At 40.1% G+C, this 24,267-nt stretch overlaps 1 protein-coding gene across 5 annotated transcripts in view; it reads right to left on the reverse strand.

The window, feature by feature from the left end:
- PTPRZ1 (protein tyrosine phosphatase receptor type Z1) overlaps window positions 1-24,267 on the reverse strand; it is a 181,472-nt gene that overhangs the window by 11,120 nt on the left and 146,085 nt on the right. For 3 of the 5 annotated variants that reach the window (XM_036328839.1, XM_036328842.1, XM_036328841.1), the window contains 10 exons: window positions 19,235-19,326; window positions 16,339-16,424; window positions 13,361-13,381; window positions 13,101-13,197; window positions 10,113-10,195; window positions 8,664-8,798; window positions 7,511-7,645; window positions 6,103-6,266; window positions 2,819-2,954; window positions 477-623 (listed from right to left, as the gene is read on the reverse strand). In XM_036328839.1, the coding sequence (XP_036184732.1) occupies window positions 477-623; window positions 2,819-2,954; window positions 6,103-6,266; window positions 7,511-7,645; window positions 8,664-8,798; window positions 10,113-10,195; window positions 13,101-13,197; window positions 13,361-13,381; window positions 16,339-16,424; window positions 19,235-19,326 (1,096 nt within the window). The remainder of the gene's footprint in view (window positions 1-476; window positions 624-2,818; window positions 2,955-6,102; window positions 6,267-7,510; window positions 7,646-8,663; window positions 8,799-10,112; window positions 10,196-13,100; window positions 13,198-13,360; window positions 13,382-16,338; window positions 16,425-19,234; window positions 19,327-24,267) is intronic. The other 2 variants (XM_036328840.1, XM_036328843.1) reach the window with 1 other exon arrangement.

The following is a 24,267-nucleotide window of genomic DNA, read 5'->3' on the forward strand; positions in this document are numbered from 1 at the left end:
GGGGACAGGGCACGTGGGAGAAACGGGGTTGCAGAAGCCATTGTTGCGGTGTCGCCTATTCTAGCTCAGGGCCCTCAAGTGGGGCAGACTTTTTCCAAAGAGCAGCACGAACAGCCTGAGCCACCACACTCGCGGCTGAGTGGTCTGGTTTTTTCAGAGCCAGAAGAGCACTTGTGCGGTCTGTATTGTCAGGCCTGTCTGTTCATCCTGGTGGGCTGGCTGCCCTCCCACCCCCGCCCGCGTCTGCATTCATGAAAGTTAGTCTAGGGTTTCTGAGAACTTTTTCTTCTCGCACTCCAGAGGAAGGTTCTCCTTGAAATGTACCACGTGGCTTCGCTGCCCGTTGCAGAGAACAATACGAGCCACTGTGCCAGCAGCTCTCTCCACCCATCCCCACGGCCCTGGCCACTGCAACGAGGGGAGGCAGGCACGTCCAGTTCTGTGGCGGGACCCGAGGCGCTGCCAAGAGGACTCACCTTGAATTGTTTCTCCAGCTTTGTTTTGCCCGTCGGCCCGGGAATGAGGAGCGCGTTGACATAGGCGTGAATGTGACTCTCTGGCACCTCAGTCTCTTTGCTCAGTATGGCCTCCACCAGCGCGTCGTGAATGAAGACGTACTGTTCCTGGCAAGGCGGGGACAGCAGGGAATATTACTCAGGGTTTCCTTAGGGGCATCAAGGTCAGTGGTTCTCAACCTTCCTAATGCCGCGACCCTTCAATACAGTTCCTCATGTTGTGGTGACCCCCAACCATAAAATTATTTTTGTCGCTCCTTCATAACTGTAATTTTGCTACTGTTATGAATCGTAAGGTAAATGTCTGATATGCAGGATGTATTTTCATTGTTACAAATTGAACATAATTAAAGCATAGTGATTAATCACAAAAACAATATGTAATTATATATTCAATATGTGTTTTCCGATGGTCTTAGGCGACCCCTGTGAAAGGGTCGTTCGACCCCCAAAGGGTCGCGACCCACAGGTTGAGAATCACTGATCTAGGTATAAGAGCAGTATCTTTCATTGACAGACAGAAGGAGTTGTACTGAGGGTGGAGAGAAACTCACAAAAGATTGCTTATCAGGCCCGGCAGGAAGGCAGGGGGAGGAAAAGAGGCCGTCGAGGGGGAACACAGCTCTTCTCTTCCCTCACCTCTCCATTTCTTGTGGGAAGGAGGCAGGATGATTTGGGGAGGCACAGCAATGCCTTGTCTCTGCCCTGCCGTCAACCCAAGGCCCACGTCCGCATTCTGCATGAGGACTTCCATGACCTCTATCCCTCTGATGGGTCTTCCCCTCTGTTCATTCTAATTCTCCCTTTAGCCCGTCATATATAATTTAGTGTAATTATTTATATGGTTTTTAAGAGTTATCTTCTTTTTTTATGAATAGGACTCTTTTCTCTAGACCAGTGTTCCCCAACCTTTTTTTGGCCGTGCCTCCCCACCTAAGCATCTCTAAAATCCTGATGCCACCCCCACCCCCATGACATATAATTCTTATTATTTAAAAAGAGAACTCCTATTCACGGGGAGGAAGCATCAAAGGCCATTCACTTGGGCTAAGCAAACTTCCAAAGAACATGGCGTCCATGAAAGAGAAAACTAAATAAACGAAAGGACAGTTGAAGTACTGAGGAAGAAATCACTAAGAAATTGTTAAAAAATAATAATACGAAGTGATATGAAAAAATAGCAAATAGAGTTTCAAAACATATAATAGAGAACTGAAATGCATAAATATGTCACAAGATATATTTATATACTGTATATGAGGCCCCTAGAGTCATAAGAAATGCAAAAAATTCACTGTTAATAATTCATTTTTGAAAGCCCCCCCACTTAAAAATCAAATTGCCCTCCCCCCCCCCCCCCCCCCCCCGTTGAGTGTGTGCCCCACACTGGGAACCACTGCTCTAGTCTTATGTGACTAGAATGTCAGTTCTTTTATGAAATGAAATTTGGTTTGGTTTAAAACCTGTCCTGTTTCCAATCGCTTTCAAGCTGCCATCAATAATTTTCAATTTACATTCCTTTTTATTTAGACATAGCGACAACCATCACAGATATGCAGACTTGTCCTGTGTCATAGATGTGTAAAGAATATGGGCCTAAAAATGGATAGAACTTGAGCATAACTCATGCTTTTTAAATATACAAATGAATCCATTCGTTGACTATGTGGAGGAAAAACTTGAGGATTTTGCTAGCGGAAGATTCATTTTCTGAATCTTCTCTGTAACTGGTGTTACTTTAAAGATAGTTCCCATTTGGTCACAAAATAGACAAAATTTATCTGGCCCTTCCATGAATTATATGCAATTACCTCTTATGGGTTGAACTGTGTCCCCCCAAAAGCAGCCTTAACCCCCAGCACTTCAGAATGTGACCGTACTTGTAAACAGAATCATTGCACATGTAAATAATTAGACAGAGGCAGTGGCTAGTGTCCTTGTAAGAGGAAAATTGGGACATGGACACAGAGGGAAGAGGGCCGTCTGAAGACAAAGGCAGGGGTTGGACTTAGGCTGCTCCATCCCAGGAACACATGTGCTACCAGAAGCTCAAAAAGATAATAAAGGACCCCCCGTTAGAGGTTTCAGAGGCAGCATGGCCCTGCCAACACCGTGATTTTGGACTTCCAGCTTCCAAAATGATGGGACAATTCGTATCTGTTGTTTAAACCAGTTTGTAGTACTTTATATGGCAACCCTGCCAGACTAACTCACCTGCTAATACAAACACTTGTCTATCCAGCGTTAGCATTTTAGGGATGTTTCCCACCCTTAGATAAATAAAAGCATCCCTTTTCTCATACCTCAGTTTGCACCAAATAGTTTCTTTGTGAACGGATGTGTTTTAAGAAGCCGAATATGTTGACTGTGCCTTCATGTTGAATTTGCTGCAACATACTGTCCAGCACAATATATGTGCCTGTTCTCCCAACTCCAGCACTGAAGAACACAAAAGAAAAACTGTTTCAATGTCAAGCACAGGATAAACTAGAAGATAGGTCACGATGAGCTGTCTTGTAAATGAAAATAATTTCCTTCCTCGAGCAAATGAGCCACATAATAAATAATTAGCTATCCAAAATTGAAGTAGTTGGTAAGCATATGCTTCAAATGACAAAGTTTCCATTAATTTTTTTTTGCTACCGGTAAAATTGCAAAACAATCTATTTCTGTTGTAGATTTTTAAAAAAATATATTTTTTATTGATTTCAGAGAGGAAGAGAGAGGGAGAGATAGATAGAAATATCAGCGATAAGAGAGGATCATTGATCATCTGCCTCCTGCATGTCCCACACTGGGGATCGGCCCACAACCCAGACATGTGCCCTTGACCGGAATTGAACCCGGGACCCCTCAGTCTGCAGGCTGACGCGCTACCCATTGAGCCAAATCAGCTAGGGCTCTGTTGTTGATTTTATATTTTCAATAATTATATTTATTATTCATTTTATATTGCACAGTGAAAACACTGTTTGTCAGAGCATAATAAATAGACAATTAATCTGAGAAAAATAAAAGCACCAGCGTCACCAGATTCTGAAAAGAAAAGGTCCCTGGGTCCGTATTGCCAGGGAGACATGTTTGTAAAGATTTCCGCATTAATGGGAAAAAGAATTGGATCCGGCTTGCAGCTGAAAAATATCATTTCAGCGAGAGCGTGAACAATAAAGCTTAACTTCAGTCATTTCTAAAGGGTCATTATCTACTGACTTCTTCAAAGACTCTACTGAAGGGACAGAATTCACAGACGGGATTCCTTTCAGCGGCTCCAACAAGTGGAAAGTGCTAGAGAGGAAAATTGGCACCTGCTCTGCACAATACCCTGGTCCTTCTCCATTTGCTCAGAAACAATTCCCGACCTTCAGAGCTGTTTTTCTTGCATCTTCCTGTTTCCCTCAGCTTATCTTCAGGCGAACAGATAAAAACCTCAGGATAGGTCTCTCAAAGTTTGTCTGAAGAGAACTCCTGAGATAGGTAATTAGAATATGTCAGATAAGCTGTAGAGCAAAGGAAAATACTTGCTTCCATAAGAACACGGGCACTGCTTTGATGAAAACACTGCACACAGAAATGGATTTGATTTCTGTGGTCACAGAGCCTGGTGGAGAGGCCACCCTCAGGAGTGGCTAACTGCTACTTTTATTTTAACTGAAAAATAGCACCTGAAACCGCCAGTGTTGTTTCCTCCTTCTCTGTTATATCATTTTTTTTCCCTAGCATCAATCCAGGCTTGGAAATTGAATGACTTGGGCAAGGATCAATGGATAACACATTCAATAGGACATATTAGGAGAACTCAGGAAAATGAGGAAGGGTTTTAGAGTCCAAACTGTTTTAAAACAACTTAAAAGAATTCCGTCAGATTCCTCACACTCCGTGTGCTTTGCTTTCTCTAATGTAAGCCGGGCATCATCACTCTTCAACAGCCCAGCCGGTGTGGCTCCGTTGATTGGCAGTGCCCTGTGCACCAAAAGGTTGTCAGTTCCGTCCCCAGTCAGGGTACATACCTGCTTTGTAGCTACGATCCTAGCAGGGCACGTATGGGAGGCAACAGATAGATGTTTCTCTTTCACATCAATGTTTCTCTCTCTCTCCCCGCCTCTCTCTAAGCATGTCCTCGGGTGAGGATTAAAACAAAACAAAACAAACCCTCTACAATAGATTGTTGCTTCTCAAGCATTTTTATCTCATGCCATGTTGTAATACATGTTTAAGGACAAAACATTGTTCCATCTGCCTCACATGGTTAATAAGTTAAAACCCAATTCAACAGTCAAATAGGATATAATAAACGTTGTAAAAATACCTGGTGCTTTGAAATATTCAGCAATCAAATTGGAGTCTGACATATTCGTTACCTAGTGATCAATATTTATGAAAATCTGTATGTGATTTCATTCCCCTCATGAAACTGTTAGGGGCAAAATAGAATATTGGGGACTAGCCCTTGTGGACAAAAGGGGCCACATGCTAACCTGACAAGCTCAGGGAAGGCCTGCATGGAGGTCTTGCAAACTCTAAGACCTAAAGTAACCACAACGATGATCTGAAATTAAACTTTAACTAAAAAGCAGTTTCAGTGGATAGTCACGTCATATGCCGGTGTCTTCCCTGACAAGGTCAATCTTTACCTGAACTCAGCCTCTTGTCTTTTTGCATCTACGATAACATATCCTTGAAATGTCAGGGTAACTTTAAGTTCCCTTTTTTCTGGACCCCTCAGGGCACAACCAAATGCCCTGGGCGCCAGGACAGAGACCACAGATTCCTTCACTGTTATTGTTATCATTTTAATTGTTGCTGTTAGCTATCCTGCACCCACCTAAGTAAAAGAAGCATGTGTCTATCATCCAGTCCCAGAGGTTCTCCCCTTTGCTTTCTCCCGCCTCCCTAATCTATCAGCAATGGATTTCCTGTAGCCCACTTAGATCTCCTCCTTTGATTGTAGTGTATAAAACGAGGTGAAGAACTGCCATTCTCCGGAGCATCATACCAATCCGTTGAGATTCTGCTTCCTGGCAATTGTCCACAGTTTGGCTCACATAAACGCACAAAAATTCCTTACAGGTTTGAATGTTTTTACATTAACAATATGGTTATGGGAAGTATTAATCATGCGCTGTTAACCATGATTGCCTTGGGTTGGTTTAAGAAAGGACATTCTGACCTGGCTGGGAGTTGTATGCACCGGGGACATGCGAGTCAACCTTGGAATGTGGACCATTCTCATTCAAGAATGGAAAGATTAACAACCTTGCTGCCCAAACAATGGAGTCTCACCCCAGCCTGAATTATGCACTTCCCCATACCTGTAATCCCTACTTCCCCATGTAATCTTTTTTCCTATCCTATATAAGCAGCTGGCTTGGGGGGGGGGGGGGTGCAGAGCAGATTTTTGTGGATGACTTGCTGTTCTCCCATTCTGCCGGCATTATTGGGATAAACACTCATATATGATTCAACCCTGTCTCTGCTGAATTGGCTCAAGTAGTGACAGGCAGCCAGGACTCATTGGTTGTCCAGGTTCAAAACCACTGCAAGATTTCCTGGTCGTTAGCATAAGCAAGTCTATGGGGTAGAAACTCACCTGCAGTGGACCACCACAGGACCCACGGCGTAGCGCTTGGCCTGGGACGCCTTTCTCACGAAGCTCAGCACGGGCAGTGAGTATTCTGGCACGCCCATGTCGGGCCACTGCGTGTAGTGGTACTGCGTGACCACGCGCCCACTGGGCCTTCCTTTCTGGGAGCCCTGGAAAAGACCAGACAGCAATCACAGGAATACACGCAAAACACATGGGGCTCTTCAGCAGCTTAGGGTTCACGGCTGGATGTGGGCAGCCTGTAATGAAGCAAATGTGCACACTGTTTGTGATGGTTGATCTTGAGAAGGCTAACCCCTATTTTGTAAAACTACTGTTTGGAATTCTCTGCTATTCTTTAGACGGCCTCTTATTCTAAAAAAATAATAGCTTTGCTTTCTAGCCTGCTTTAGCCTGCTTGAATAATGAGGAAGATAAGCTTAGCGGTCTGACCTTGTAGGCCAGAGACTAGATACGCCCATACTCTCAATGAATGCCAGGTGTATTTTTAATTGGATAGAACTGTGCTGTTTTCAAGGCCACCAGTGAGATTGCCACTAAGCACACATAGGGCTGGCTCTTTCATAAAAAGGGCAGTTGTGCTTGTAGCTTGGCCCAGAATTTGAAAGGCATTTTTCTCTGGGCCTGCGTGTAATAATAATAAAGTGTGACTCCAAACTCTCCGAGCATTGCTTGATTTATTCCGGTTCTCTGTAACAATCTTATGTGTTGGCTTGGCCAGGCTGTAGTGGCCTGTGGTTTAGTCGAACACCAAGTCATGCCAGATGTTTCTGTCAAGATATTTTTAGATGTGATTGACATTTAAATCAGTAGACTTTGAGTAAAGCAGATTATGCTCCAAAATATGAGTGGGCCTCAGGCAATTAGATGAAGGCCTGAAGAGTAGACTGAGGTTTTTGAGAGAGGAAGGAATTCTCCCCACGTCTGTAACACAGACACTGCCTGAATTTCCACCCTGGAGTCAGTCAATCTCAAGCTCAGTATCTCTCTTTCTCTCCTTCTCTCTCTCTCTCTCCCCCTCCTTCCCACCTTCTTCCTTCCCTCTCTCCCTTCCTATTTCTCCCCCTGATTACTACATCATTGTTCTGTTTTTCCCCTTCCCTTACTTTAAGCTCCACTATTTTTAGTTGGATGTGCAGTGATGAAAGGGGCAGGAATTTTTGTTTGTGCATTAAATCCACTGCAACCATCAGCACCATGTCCAATCTAGCTCCAAAGCCATGGTTGGCATTTGGAGACTTGGAAGAAACTTTGGGATTGAGGTGTGGCTACAGTAAGAACGCTTAATGCCTTTATTATACATTGTTACCCTATCTTCCTTATACCATCCACTCACTTGCAAATGGGCCAGATGTGTTACTCAAATGAGAATGTCCATCATTTATGGACTCACCTTTTTTATCTTTGTGTTTCTCAGGGTAAAATTTCTCACAGTATAATAGGCAAGCATTTGAACACTCTTCTGAGTGACCAGAAAGTTCCCATACTCTTCACTACCATCCGCAGGCCAATACTGGTCACATTTTCTCTGCAAAAGAGAAAGTAAAGATGCTTTTCCATATCCAATACGCCACGTAAGAGCAGCGCCTGAAATCTGCAAAGGTCTGAGACTGTGACAGGAATGGACTCTCTCACTCTTCTAAATATTTCTTTCCTTTCTAAGCGATTGCAGATTGGCTGAAGAGGAGACCAGGGACAGATCAAAGAAGCAAAAGGGACTTGCAATTATCTGGTCCAAATTTCCCCCTTTCAGATGAGGGAAGTGTGGCTAGATATATCTAGTCCAGCCGTGGGCAAACTACGGCCCGTGGGCCGGATCCAGCCCGTTTGAAATGAATAAAACTATTGAAAAAAAAGACCGTACCCTTTTATGTAATGATGTTTACTTTGAATTTATATGAGTTCACACAAACACTCCATCCATGCTTTTGTTCCGGCCCTCCGGTCCAGTTTAAGAACCCATTGTGGCCCTCGAGTCAAAAAGTTTGCCCACCCCTGATCTAGTCACTATAGGGCCAGCACTGGAATACAGCTCTTCTGAATTATAATCAACTCACTCCACATTGCTTTTCAATGAGCCCCATTTATCTTCCTCAAACTATGAAGAATGCATTTCAATAGCAGATGACTGGATAAATAGTGAAACTTTTTGCCCTAAACTGTTACATTTTCCTTTAGCTGTCATACTTACTGGAAAGGAATCCTGATGAGCTCTCCTACCTTTTGCTGCTTCCTAAAGCTGACTCCATGAAAGCACCTTGAAGCTCCTCTAGTCATTACTTTGGGGATTCCATAAAGCAGTGGTTCTCAACCTTACTTAATGCCGCGACCCTTTAATACAGTTCCTCATGTTGTGGTGACTCCCAACCATAAAATTATTTTCGTTGCTACTTCATAACTGTAATTTTGCTACTGTTATGAACCATAATGTAAATATCTGATATGCAGGATGTATTTAGGCGACCCCTGTGAAAGGGTCGTTCAACCCCCAAAGGGGTCACGACCCACAGGTTGAGAACCGCTGCCATAAGGGATTAGCCACATACCCTTCCCTTCTCCACGAGGTTTGTGATCATGACGATGACTTCCACATTATGCTCCCATATCATTCTCCAGAAATCTTCAGCTGTGGATTTCAGGGGGCCTTGGGCAGCAATGTAAGCTTTTGGTCTGGTGTAACCCTGAAGAAATAAATGAAAACATTTCTTACTAACTGATTTGCATGCCATTTTTAACCATCTAAGACTTACATTTTTAGGTCAGGACATTTTTTTTTCTATAAAAGAAAACCATAAAAAAAAAAAAAACACCTGCAAAGCTGGATAAACTTAATAGCACTAAAACACACAGCAACTCTCCTTTAGCGACATGTTTTTGTAGAAAAAGAGGGTGCACCATTCTGTGCACCTCTAATCCAAGTATATTTACTCTAAGTCTACGTACTTTGCTTAAAATCTGGTCCGTAACTGTGCTGCTTTGAAACGTGGTCCAGGCATTGGGGCTCCATTGTTTACAACAGTTAGGAAACCTCTGGCGTCTCCTTACCCTTTCCTTGGTGGAACTGAGCGACGCCAATGATTAATACTATGCTTCACTGAGCACCCACTGCTGGCCAAGATGCTCTACAAACATTGACCCTGATGCATACGCTACCTGCAAAATGGAAGCATCATCCTCATTGGAAGAGGAGTTAAGTGGCTTTCCAAGCTCCCACAGCTAGCCAGCGGCAGACCTGGATTCAAAACGAGTAGTTCTGACTCCCAACCCCATGTTCGATATGACATACTTACTGCCTCATCTGGAAGCAAGAAGTGGGTGCCTGCAGCAAACCCACTGGATACTTATATTTGGTGCTCACTTCTTTGAATTCAGTGTTCCACGCAGCATCAAAATGAAGGCAGCGAGACTGAGAGCTCACTGTCAGGAGAATAGCTGAGCTCCACTGACATTCCGTTGGCCACAGTGAAAAACCAGTAAGTTAGTCAGGGGTCTGCAGCCCCTGAGGAGCTCTAACAGGCCCTCCAAAGCTGGGTGTCCTGAGGGATGTTCGAGGTTATACTGATAACTGGTTAGCAGTAATCACTTTTAGCTAGTACCACCTTGGAAGTTTTTCAGTAAGGATTTATTGATCATCTGCTATCTACACAGCATTGTGCCAGGGGCTCTGGGACATGCAAAATACGCACTGATCCTGCTCCCCATATTGAAGGGGTTATAAACCTCCCTAAATCTCTATCTATCTATCCATCCATCCTACCTTGAGTATACATTCCCAGCCTGAATCCCTCACACATTTAGAAGATAAACCAAATATATGAGCTGGGCTGTTATTCAGTCTGAAATCTTTTAGACAGGGGAATCTCTCACCACTGATTTGTGTTTCTTATCATCGATCATATAACACGTCTTAAATACTAGTATGTGTTTGGCGCAGTGGTATAATAACTTCTTACTCTAATGTAATTTCTATAACATTTCAGTTGAAGCATGCTTACATCAACATAATTGGCATTGATGTAATCAGTCAGTTTGCCATCTTTTTCAGCAAGTTGTGCCAGCTTAACCCTACTATGGTCATCTGTAATAAAAAAAAAAAAATCTCATTATGGCATTGACTACTTTTAAGCATAAAGGTTCTTTATATTTACATAATAATTTGTCAAATATAATGAAAATCAATGCAATATAATTTACTATAGTAGGCTTTGGGGGACTCCAGAGATGACAAAGATAAATATAAAAATAACAAGAGCTTCTGCCTTCAAGTTTTCTAATGCAAAAGGTGAGAATAGACATATGCACAGAAAGGAAGGCTGAGGTGTTGAGAGAGGTGCAAAGTAGTAGGGGGAACATAAAGGAAGAACCTGTATTGGTTTGGGATGATAAACATTTTGGTAGAGATTGAAACCTGAACTTGACATCTTAGATTGGTGTCTAAAGGTGGATATTGGGCTGTGAACTGAGAAGAGCCACTGAAGGGAGAGAAGAGTGATGGGGGTCTCAGGAGGCTGATGGCTGTAATATGCCCTGAAGATGAGGCTGATGGAGGAAGAAACGTAGAGAAGGAAGCACAAGGGACCTAGGAAGCGTCTGCGAATGGTTACAGCAAACAGCTCCCTCAAGGGAAGAACCTCACAGAGGAACTCCTGCAGAGGGAGACAGGAGAAAGGTTGCCCAGCAACAGACACGGATCCTGCCCTGTCCATCAAGGGGGATGAAAGCTATGGTGACTTCCACACTGTGGACTGTGGTAATTTAAACATGTTGAAATGAAGTGTGTGGGATGAACTGCATTTCCACAGAGAGACTATATTTGGGGGACTAAGAATAAGAAAGAAAAATATTACAGGAAGAAAACATGGGAGTTTCCCAGGGCAGACTATTCTTTTCAAGGGTAAAGAAGTGAGTACAGACCAAACCGTGACAAGATAGAGATATTCAGTGATATTAATGCTTCTGTGACGACAGCTGCTCACACAGGTGCAGGGATATAAGCAGAAATGATGTATGGTAATAGAATGAGCGGTGAGAGGCCAGGTTCACCAATTTTTGTATTTTTGTTCTAATATATTTTGCTGGATGTTCCTGGCTAACTTTTCTGAGTTGTTTTTCTCCATCTCTAAAGCAGGACTGTTAGTTACCTATCTTGCCAAATTGTTTCAGGAATTAAACAAAATAATGTTGTGTGTGTGTGTTTAATCCTCACCTGAGGATATTTTTCCATTGAAAGGGAGAGGGAAAGACAGAAATATCGATGTGAGAGAAACACATCAACTGGTTGCTTCCTGCACACGCCCTGACCAGGGCCTGGGCCTGGGAGGAGTCTGCAACCAAGGTGCGTGCCCTTGAATGGAATCGAACCCGGGACTCTTCAGTCCACAGGCTGACACTCTATCCATCCAAACCGGCTCAGGCTAAACAAAATGATGTTTTTACAGTGCCAGGCACATAGGAGTTGTTCAACAAATGTTAATCTCCATCTTCTTCTTAGTTACCTGTTGGGTATCTCCTATTTAGCTGGTAGAGGGAAGAGTTTAACAACTTCACCCTCTCCAAGAAGCAGCTGAGTTTTTTGTGCAGCCAGACAGTTGCTTCAGTTGAGGAAGACAAACATGAAGGGGAACCTTCTACTAAAAAAATAAACATTGGTGTAAGCCCCCTGGAAAGACAGGCAGCATCTATGCAAACTATTTAGAAAAAAATGTAATAACGAAAGGGAGGCGAGTGCAGTTCCATTGGCCTCCAGAAGCTGGACTGGAACCAGTATTTAAATAACCAGGCTCGTAATACCATGTTCATAGGGGTCTAGGGGAGCACACGGAATATATAAGGAAGAATGTAAGTAGAGATTCAGGAAGGGGGATGAAGATGGACTGAAAGAGATGGAGGGGAGGGAATACAGAAGGAAATCAGAGGGAAGAGATAGAAACAAGAGGTGATATATATATACATGTTGCATCTTTATGTTGTACACCTAAAACTAATATAATGTTGTATATGTCAATTATACTTCAATTAAAAAAACACACACAGAAGACGGTAATTTTATAGGAAAAAAAGGTAAACTTGCATTAAGGGAAAAAGCTATTGAGAAGAAAAAGAGAAACACAACTTAGAAATTAAAGGGAAAGAAGGAATCCAACTAACCCTTTATAAGACCCCAGGAGGAATGGCAAGAGAGGGAGGAAAGAGTGGAAGGAAAAATAAAGTCCAAAGAAAATATGACTTGGTTAATAAATTCACATAATAGTAAATAGATCTCAAATGCAAATAGGACCATGGAATATAAATAATGACAGAAACCACAAGAACAGATTTATAGTCAATGGGACCTGAAGAAAGAGCTGGATTAAAATGAGTTTGTTTTATTTAAAAAGAACAGGGAAGTGGGGGGCGGGAAGGGATTAACCAAAGAACTTATATGCATATATGCACAGCCCATGGACACAGACAACAGCGCTGTGAAGGCGTGGGGAGGGGAAGAGGTAGGGAGGGTGGTCAATGGGGGCAAAAAGGGGACAACTGTAATACTTTCAACAATAAAGGTAAATTTTTAAAAATAAAAGAAACAGATGTCATTAATGGCAAAATGCATTTAAACTGGAGTGATACAATGCGCTGTATTATCTAACACAGTGATTCTCAACCTGTGGGTCGTGACCCCTTTGGCGGCCGAACGACCCTTTCACAGGGGTCGCCTAAGACCATTCTGCATATCAGATATTTACATTACTATTCATAACAGTAGCAACATTACAGTTATGAAGTAGCAACAAAAGTAATTTTATGGTTGGGTCACAACATGAGGAACTGTATTTAAAGGGCCAGAAGGTTGAGAACCACTGATAACACATGTGTTATTCCCTGACATAAAGGCTTTGTAACAGTGACCACAGGTCTGCTGAGAAGACTTGAGGACATTGTTTAAGGGCATAGCAATGACAATGGTAGCCAAGTCAGAGCTGAGTGAAGGACATACTTACAGGCAACGATATTTACGTAGCGGTTCTTGTGCTTGTTGTCTGGGTGATTGGAGCTGTCTGCTGTGATACCTAAGTCAACAGTACAGCTCTGCACTTCCTGTAAAGAAATCGTATGTGCAACATTTTCACACGTGTCCTTTCAGACAAAGGGCCTTAAAATATAATGAAGACAAAACAAACAAAATAGTCTATCCAAAAAAATTTTAGCATGTTACAACTATTTCTTGGCTAAGAGAAAATGCAGTGAAATAATGCCTTACCTGATAAAACTCTTTCAGTGTCTAATGAGGGAATGAATGCCAAAAAAGTAAAGAAATCAAATTCCACAGCACACGACAAATGAGAAAAAAAAGTGTTCATATTAGGTTTACAATGGAAAACTATGATCATGCAATAAATACATTTGTCAAATACAAAACAGAATGTTTCAAACAGTTACATGCAAATCAAAATTTCTAACAATTTGGAACTTTAAAATTATGTGAAAGGAAAAATTAACATTTTTAAAAAGGACAGTGGTAAAATAATATGATGGTTTTTTAAAAATTCAGATGAGAAAGCCATCTATTTGATGACACATTTTGTCATATTAGGTAGATTTGCTAATATCCAAATATAATGCTATTTGATCACTGTAGCACTATTTGAAACTGTGAATTAGTGATACATATTTTTATTTGAGTAATTTTAAAGAATAAAACACTTCCTATTAGGTGGTTTGAAATAGATTTAGGGTTACAAAATATTAAAAATCACCAAAACCTTTTTATCATATATTCTAGGTCATTTTGAAACAAAAATTTAGATAGCATTACTTTCTATACACTGACCTCTTTTTAATTTAATCTTTAATGGGTATAGAAAATTACTTCTGACAATTATCTTTAAAAAGGAGCTAAAATATTTTTCAGAGATATTTTCTAACTATATTAGTTTGGAATTAATAATTACTTAATATTAAAATAATGACATAAAAGCCTTACACTTTTTTGAGAAAGTATAAAACCCAAATATGAACCTGATTAATCACAAATGGCCCAGTCTCTCTCCAAGTAAGCTTTTAATGTCTCTTTGCAGCAAGTCATTCTGACTCTAGGTTTAAAAACAATCTAATATTTAAAAGGTATAGCATTATTAGTTACTAAGCTAATTATTAAGTTAATGAAAAGTTTTCTTTCTTGAATCAAACTGTGAGTTAAAAGCAATGGAATTAAAAACACATTCTGAGGTTATTAATTTCATTATTACAAATAGCATAGTAATATTCAAAATGATTTTATAGTTGTGAAAGTGATAAATTTGCTTTTGCCCATATGCTATCAGCAACTTTATTATAAATTGTTTATTTTTCCTGATGGTTTTTAACATTCGGAAAATCAGACCTATCCTTGGCACATTCTCCCACTTTCTTTTTTTTTTTTTTTTTTTTTTTTTTTTTTAAATATATTTTATTGATTTTTTACAGAGAGGAAAGGAGAGAGACAGAGAGCCAGAAACATCGATGAGAGAGAAACATCGATCAGCTGCCTCCTGCACATCCCCCACTGGGGATGTGCCCGCAACCCAGGCACATGCCCTTGACCGGAATCGAACCTGGGACCCCCCAGTCCGCAGGCTGACGCTCTATCCACTGAGCCAAACCGGTTTCGGCTATTCTCCCACTTTCAATTATGATTTTGTTTGAGGTGAGCCTGGTAGTTTCTATGAGTTAAAATCAGACCACTCAGTAACCTCTGTTAAATAAGAGCAATTAATTTGACGTTTTAAATATGTAATTCTTTATATTATTCCGCTTTACTTAGTCATTATCTCACACTGATTTCTTATTCAAAGTCGCTATGGCTTGGGTTTTTTTAAGATTTGGTGAATTGCCTATTTTAAATTTAATGAAACTACATTACTTTTCATTTCTATTTCTTTTGATTTCGTAAAGCTTTCTCATCTGTGGCATCTTCCTTCCCTAAATGCACCTTGGTTGGCGTGACTCCTGGGATTGCTGGGTGCAATGGAGAGAGTGGCACACCCTCTGATCAGGAGCAGAGCTGAAAGTGCTTTAAAGAGAGAGGTCCTTAGCCCGGCAGGTGTGGCTCAGTGGTTGAGCGCCGACCTATGAACTAGGAGGCCACAGTTCTATTCCCGGTCAGGGCACATGCCCGGGTTTTGGGTTGGATCCCCAGTGTGAGGTGTGCAGGAGGCAGCCGGTCAATGATTATCTCTCACCATTGATGTCTCTCTCTCTCTCTCTCTCTCTCTCTCCCCCTCCCCCTATCCTTTCCTCTCTCAAATCAATAAAAATGTATATTTTAAAAAAAGGTCCTTAGAGCACTTGGATATTCAGGAGGGAGACAGAAAAGCCACATAATGCTTCCTAGAGGGGGTTAGGGGTGGTGGGGGAAGAGAGTGGGGAGGTGGGGCTGAAGATCCCTAGCTTTCTGGAATGGAAAGGACATGAACTTTAAAATCACAGACCTAGGTTTGAATCCCAGTCCTGCTATTTTAGTTATTAATTCACTTCTATGGAAACTGATTTCATCATCAATGTAAATAAAAGCAAATAACTTCTAGGGTTGGGTGAAGGCTGAATGTAGAGTCACCTAGTACAAAAAGTGACCCTATTTTGAAAAATCTGTAAACTGATAGTTCAATGGGCCATGATCAATTCACAGCAAATTTATCTGCCTCATCACAAGTATTCTAAGGGATGTTACTAGAAAAATTTCCATTGATTGTAAATTTTAAATGCTTCTTAGAAATGTATATTTATTTTTTAGAAATTGGGATGTTCCTTTGTATAATATTTTTTATACCTGTATAATAAGTGCTTCTGCATTTACAGTGCTGTGATATTTATAATTAACCATTTGTATATACTTTGGCTGAGAAGCATGAAATTTAGCCATTTAGGGTAATTTATGTAATTTAGAAAATTAAAAGGAATCAGTGTTACTAATGCCTATTACTTTTAAAAAGAATGCTAGAGTTCTGTATTTTATGTGCTAGTATTAACTATGTTTTTTAAAAATGTTTCCACTAGCATGACATGGCTTTTTAAAATGGAAAACCAATTATCTAAATTATATGATAACCATACCACATCTCCTAAACACATATATGGAACTAATATTCTCACCAGAAGTCAAAATGGTTTCAATGTCATTAGGTCAAAAATAGTCTACTGCTGAATCATTTAAATTTGCTATTTTCCATATTACTTAACATAGACGTAGTAAAATCATACCTCGAATTCTTCAGTAAACCCACTACTTGCATGTAAGTCTGCAACATGCTTTGGAAAGTGCTTTATTGGAATTGCTCCAACATCATCTAAGTGAATAAAAAAAAAAATGAGGTTGGAAAGGATAATTCAACTTACATGAATGTGCTCCCATTATAAAGATTTATTAGATGGCTTCTTCTAAAACAACTTCAAAATTCAGTTATTCTTATAACCCCAATGAAACATTTAGCAACAATTACCAATTTTCTCTATATTTACTATTAATCATAATCTCCATTTTAGAATTCTGACTAGATCAAGAATCTCTTTTCCTTTTATATTCCAAAGAGAAAAGAGTTCATTTTCAATGTTAAATTATAAATGCCACCAAAGCCTCACTTTTTATCAGTGAACTGCAACTCTTTATGGCTAACTTTCTTTAACATGAGTAGGAGTTGCATGTAAATTCTAGGGAAAAATGCAGAAACAATATACTTTCAATTTTATCATGGACATGATATATAGTGCAATTTCAGTTTTTAAAAAATGGTATAGCTCAATGTCTTACAGTTAAATAGTAAGATTTTTTTACAGTTGAAAACATTTTTCCTTTATTTTATATGTAATAGAGAAGACTTATATGTAGACTGTTCATTAAAAATGATGTCAAAAATTTTGGGGACTTTTAATCTTTAGTGTTTCAAGAATTTTAACTTGAAAATATGCTATGGAAACAAACTCATCGTATCTGTGAGTTAATTGTGAAGAGGCCAAATTATTTCAACTGGCTCTATTTTTATTCCTGGAAAGACTTTCTTAGATTAAACATATTACTAGTTCACAGCATGCAATTTCACAAGTGATTTCTCTGACAAGGAAACATCAAACACATTTCACTGGAAACAGTTATTTACATCAACAGCTGTTCAAGCATCCAGGCCATTTAATATTTTTAAGCCTCAATTACCAAGAATTGGTTGGTTAAAAAAAAATTAGAATCCATCTGTTCTTTCTCTTAGATGAGTATACCTGAATACTAACATGGAATTAGCCAGTTAAGCTTAAGAAACTCTAGACAAAGATGTAATTCCACCTTCACACCTACTGGAGGGTCTTGCCTGCAAGTAGCTTTTATAAGCAGATAAGGAAACAGAAATAATTTGTCACATCAAAATTGTTGGTTCTTTACTAAAGGTCCTTCCAATCCACTGATGCTATCCTGTACAGGTAACCTCTTCGCACAAGCAAACTGACTACTTTTTATTTACAATTAAGTTATTTTGCTAATTGCTTTTATGAATTGGTCTGCAAGTGAGACCCAAATATCTTTTTATTTTCTGATTTTATATGAAAATGCACACACTTGGGTGATCAGGAGTGCATTTTTGAGAGCTGAGCAGGGAAAAAAGAGGAGATGCCCTTGATCACTATTTTGAGAAGCAGAACAGGGATTTTGGCTTTCCTGAACAAGATCCTGATTTTGGATTTATTTTTTATATTGCTAATGATAACCTATGCTGGACTTTGGATAATATTATGGCTAATTTGCATACCCAGGCTAACAGGATATGTAGAAGAGGTAAGTTTGAAAGTGAAGGGAATCAAAATGCAATAGATAACAGAACTGAAAGTCACAAATCCCTTATATGTTCATGAGAAATGGTGCTGTCCTAACATAAATACACAGTAGTTTAATACAAAGAGTTAAACAGAAATGAGACAGTAGCGGATTAAAGACATAGAGTTAATGAAAGAGGAAAAACAGTCGGAGATGTCTGACTCCTATGCTTGTTAAAAGTTACAAAGAAAATGCTTCTCTTTTTTCCTTTTATTTTTTAAATCCTGAGATTTCAGAAGGTAATATCAGGTAGAACTTGTGTCTTTAGCAGTAATATATGCAGTACCAGAAAATTTAAAAGGAGGCTTCTGTAAAATGGCCACGTGGATGAAATTTTCCTTTTGTTTTCCCTGATTTGGTGACTGTCCATGGCCTTATCTCACCTTTTATCTGTGCTTCCTCCATAGGCCACACATTTCTAGACAATTCCTTTTTTGTTATCTCTTTCATGCTGAGAGGTTGTACAATGGTAATAAAATAAGTGTCTGGGAATGTAGTCATAGTGTGAACTCTATGGTCAATGGGTGACTTAAATGACACTGGCTGATTCTTGCATAGTGTTAATCAGGCAAATTCTGATAAAAATAGTTGACTTTTTTTCTAACATAGTTAAGAAACCTTTTCCCCCATAAATGCAGATGATCAGAAAGAACTAAAGATTCTCCTCATTTTTTTTAAAAAAATATACTTTATTTATTTTTTACAGAGAGCAAGGGAGAGGGATAGAGAGTTAGAAACATCGATGAGAGAGAAACATCAATCAGCTGCCTTCTGCACACTCCCCACTGGGGATGTGCCCGCAACCAAGATACATGCCCTTGACTGGAATCGAACCTGGGACCCTTGAGTCCACAGGCCGATGCTCTATCCACTGAGCCAAACTGGTTAGGGCAAGATTCTCCTCATTTTTGTTATTTTGTCCTATCCACCCTATTGCATTGGTTTAGTCCATTTTTGTAGTTTAGGTTTCCACTAAAGAAGCTGAAAGGACCCAAACTCAGCATTATTCTTAACTAATATGTTATTGCTATAAGTGCTTATGTTCTTTAACATAGTACATCTGAACGATTATAAGCTATTTTCCCACATCCTGTGTATGGCTAAGAATGTTCAAAATTTCTGAGAACAAGTTATACAACTGGATGCCTGATACATGATGTAATACATATTTTGGGCAACACAGATGTTTACTAAAGTATATTATAGGCATTTGTAAAGTACAATAAGGACAACCCTTCCAGCATTTTGCTTTGCATTCAACACCAACCAGCTACGCATGGTCATACGTTAAGCTATTACCTGAAACTGGAAAGACAGGTGTTGGAGGTGTGGATATTACTCTGGGGGAAGTACTGTCTTCCAAGTAAAAGTGTGCAGTCTGGAAACACTTCCTGGAAGGGAAAGAAAGCAATTTAAACTACCAGCTGCCTCAGAGAATGAGACGATTTCTGACCTGCTTAAAAGTCATGACAGAAATCTTCAGAAACAAAACATAAGGGGAAATCTGTATCAATTCTTATAAAACACAAAGTGTTGAAGCAGTTTATGGCCTCCAAATTTATCTCAGTTTTATGTCCCAGATGCAGAAGAGCAAGTGGGTATCAGACTTGCCGAAAGCAGAGATGGTATTTGAAGTTATAGCTGAAGTGGTAGCTTTGCAGAGGTCGAATGTCTTAACACCCTAGTTATTCTTCCACTGTTTGTACCTTGGATAGGACCACAGTGGAAAAGAGCCTGTCCAAAGCTATTTTCACTCAACATTTCAGTGACCAGGCCTGTCCGAGCCCCTTCAGCCGCTAGCAAAAGGCAGCAAGCTATGATTGTGTGGAAACAAAATTCCACAGTGGTAACATTTTGATGAAAAAAGAAGTCAGCTTTATACTGTATGATAACGCAATGATGACAGAACAAAGTGAGGAAATAATGAGCTGTAACCAAAAACAGGGGTGATTTTCTTCCCAACAGATGCTAGCCTTGTTGATGAAGGTTTTGAGAATAAACATATTTGGAATCAACGATAACTATAACCTACAATGTCACTTGCATCTATTTCCATTCAGATAATAAGAGTAACATCTGGTAAGAACACACTACAAACTACTGAGAAGAGCAAAGAACCAACTGCTGCTATAAATGAATGCAAAACATGCTTAATTTAAAAATTTAGATAATTAAAACTGCTAATGACACTCTTTGATGTGGGTCATTTAATTTATTTGAAGTATTATTCATGAGTGGTTAAGTTTATTTTGAATAAATGCCAATCTCATTTTCCACTTAAAAGCTTCAAGCTACTAGATATTTATCCTAAAAAACTCTAACATAACATTTGTTCTTCCATGACACACCTACATCTTTTAAAATTTTTAAAAAATATTTTTTATTGATTTTTTACAGAGAGGAAGGGAGAGACATAGAGAGAAACATTGATGAGAGAGAAACATCGATCAGCTGCCTCCTGCACACCTCCTACTGGGGATGTGCCTGCAACCAAGGTACATGCCCTTGAATTGAACCTGGGACCTTTCAGTTTGCAGGCCAATGCTCTATCCACTGAGCCAAACAGGTTAGGGCCACACCTACATTTTTTCAGCAATCAGTCCTCTGCATAAATTCTTCAATGGCTTCCCAATAGAATGGTTTTCAATTATTTCAGGAAAGACTAAAGACCCTTCATGATTTGGTCCCTTACCTACTTCAACTCTCTCATCTCCTTTAACTCCTTCCCTTACCCAATGGGCTCTAGTCCTCATGGCTCCTCTCTTTCTCCCTGGAGGAGGCCCTGTTAGTACCATCTCAAGCCCTTGGCTCTTGCCGTTCCCTCTGGCCACCTTCCTCTTCCCCATCAGTTTTACATCGGTGCAAAAGCCACTTCCTCTGAGAGTCCTTCTTTGACCATGCTAGCTAAAAATACCAGCCTAGCCCACCAAGTTACTATTCTCTGCCCTTTGTTTGCTTTATGGCACTTAGCACTGCGTGATACCTTATTTATGTACCTGTTCATTTGCCTTATATGTTTTTAGCTGGTCCCCCCTCATCAGAATGTAAGTTCCACTAAGGCAAAGTACTTTGTCTTAATCAGTGCAGTGTCAGTCCTCAGTGCTAAGAACAGCTCTGGCATGTGCAGGTGCCCTCAGATATTTGTTCAATGAATTCACTGCTATCCGTATGAGTTACATAACATTATATAGTTTATTTGTAACCTTCATGTCACAAGAAAAAAAATACAAAAGCAACGATGTGCATAGCAAAACCTAGCCCTCTGCTGCAATGCTATAAGTCTTTGATAATGAAACCTGTGAGAACATAGATAATGGAGAGAACACAAGAATGGCTTCAAAAGCGAGCAGATGGTGCAAGAGGAAGATGAGTGGATGTAGAATCAAATGACAAAGGGATCCTGTTCACATCTGGAAAGTGCAGTAGATATGGCAGATCAATGAAGAATGGAGGGATGAGGGCCAGCCTATATAATAAAAGCCTAATATGCTAAGTATCTGACTATTCGTTCAACCATTCGACCAGTTGCTATGATGTGCACTGACTACCAGGGAGCAGATGCTCTGACCTGTAAGTTAGCTTGCTGCTGGGGTCTGGCAGATCGGGACTGGGCGAGACAGGCTGGACACGCCCTAGAGCCCTCCCACAGTCCCTCCCCAGCCCTGATTGTGCACTGGTGGGGTCCCTTGGCCTTGCCTGCACCTTATCCCAATCCAGGACGCCTCGGGGGATGTAGGAGAGCTGGTTTCAACCTGATCCCTGCAGGTCAGGCCGAGGGACCCCAGCGGTGCACGAATCCGTGCTCCGGGCCTCTAGTAGGTCTCATGATAAAGCAACCATCCTCTATCCCTAGCCGGATAGCTCAGTTGGTTAGAAGATTTCCCAGATACACCAAGGTTTTGGGCTCAATCCCTGGTCAGAGCACATGCAAGGAGCAACCAATGAATGCGTAAAAAAGTGGAACAACAAATTGATGTTTCTCTCTCTCAAATCAACCAACCAACCAGCCAATCAATCAATAAAAAAACCATCCTATTGAAATACCACATTTGAATAGAATTGAAAGCAGACTGGAGCAGAAACCACAGGGAAAATTTGGCTTATCTTTGCAACCACAGATGTAGCATATTCTGAAACTGGGTTAGATACTTGCTTTTAAGATCACGGAGTACAGTCTCTTTCATTCCTCTAAAATAAGGTTACACAAGCAGGTAAAAGGGTTTGTATTCACTTTTCAATGAATCTTAAAGCTATAAAATGCATGAAGAGACAGTGCAATATAGCAGCTGATACAAGAATCTCTTCTATAGCATCTTTGACACATAAAGAAGGCCCAGTCTGAATGCCTTCAGTAACAAGGAGCTCACTTCTTTTTACCATCTTTAGTTGCTCGCTATTTTTTTCTCACACTACTTCAAAGCTCATTCCCTTCTAAGTGTCTCCAAATGGTACCAAAGGGGAGGCCTTCCTGTCCCACTGTTGTGCCTCTTACTGTTGAAATTGTTCTTGTATCAACCCAAAACTCAGTCTCTCTATTCCGTTAACACACTGGCTCTAGTTCTGTATGTTACAGATTTTCAGATTATGGTACCCAGTATCTTACAATATGTATACCCTATCTACCCATGGTCCTCACCTTTTTTGACATTTCTACTCTAATAATGCTAACAAGTTACAGATCATTGAACATGCCCTTTTCTGGCCTAACTCAGTATTTCTCCTCCCAGCTTTAAACATTGTTCTCCTTCTGATCAAATGCCTCTCTTATGATATGCCAGGCAAGCGCTGCCCTCCTTCAAGACCGCTCAGCGGCATCTTCCCCGGGAAAACATTCTCTTGCTGTCTGAGCAGACTCTAGCACTCAGTTACTCTGTTCCCCCTGCACCTAACGCAAACGTCCATTCACAGTCACCTTTACTTGATTTAAAAAATATGCTTAATTAATCCTTACCATCACCTCACTGGACATTATTCTCCATTATTTTATTTTAAATTCTCTTCTTAATTGGTGGTTAGAGTAATTTCTTTGCAGTATATTCATTTTGTGCCATGCTATATATATTTAAAGATGGGAATTATGTAGACTCAACTCTTTCTTTTTTTAAAAAAATTGATTTTAGAGAGGAAGGAAAGGAAGAGATAGAAACATCAATGATGAGAGAGAATCATTGATTGGCTGCCTCCTGCATGCCCCCCAGTGGGGATTGAGCCTGCAACCCAGGCATGAGACCTTGACCGGAATCGAACCCGGGACCCTTCAGTTCGCAGGCCAATGCTCTATCCACTGAACCAAACCAGCTAGGGATACACTCAACTCTTAATACAGTGCCTGGAATACAACAGGCATTAAAAATTGAATGATTAGATGGATTTTCAGGAGCAAGTAAACCTACCAATCATAAATTAGTTTACAGCTGCATTCTAAAGTCTCTTATCTACCCAAGCCCCAAATGGGGTAACTTAAAAATCTCAAAGCATTTGGGAGGGAGAGGTGTAGTATACAGCTAGAGAAAGATGAATGCATGGATGGATGAATGGATGGACAAATAGAAAGAGCTTGTCTCTGAGAAAATGGGAAGAAGATAGCATATCATAAAATAGAAAAGATAAATTAAAACACATTGGTACTGACGTTTAACATGTTGCTACTGTTCGTTGTAGTATCTGGGTAAATACCAACTCTACTTTTTTTAGCAAAAGAACCTTGTAAGTAGGAAAATCATACCAAAAAGCCTGTAAGTAGGAAATATTAAAATAGTGCAGGATAAATTCTGGATGAAGGGCATTTGTATATTGCTACTAGGTAATCTTACCTAGGAAGTAACATTCTACTTAAAAGGCAGCACGGTACTGGGAGGCCTCTATTCTGGGGTGGTAGCTCCCCTCAATGGCCTACAAACTTAAATTTAAGATGAAGAGAGAATTCGAAATGCTTTTCTTCCCACTCCCACCAGTCAAAACAATGTGTCTATGGCAAGTTCTTTTCTACACTGCTTTTAATGAATGCTGTTTTGTTGAATATAACTTTGGCGTTTCGTTTTTTTAAAAATTCTAACTACTAAAAAAGCTCTAAAAAAATTTACCCCTGGTCTTTTTAAAAAGAACTTTTTGACTATCTTCCTTATCAAAGTAATTTTGCATCTTTGAAATTTACAACTTGGCTTATGTAAATTATACCTTAAAACATCTGGAAAATAATTTCCAGGCATATTATTTAATGTATGACAAGACACTATCTATAGTCCATCTGTTCTGTATAAGTAATGACTGCCTTCACGTCTATGTGCTAAGTGTTGATCACTATGTCTCCTGCTAATTATCACTCAGCCACG

Source organism: Myotis myotis, unplaced genomic scaffold (genome assembly GCF_014108235.1).
Source record: "Myotis myotis isolate mMyoMyo1 unplaced genomic scaffold, mMyoMyo1.p scaffold_m19_p_11, whole genome shotgun sequence".
Classification (NCBI taxonomy): Eukaryota; Metazoa; Chordata; class Mammalia; order Chiroptera; family Vespertilionidae; genus Myotis; species Myotis myotis.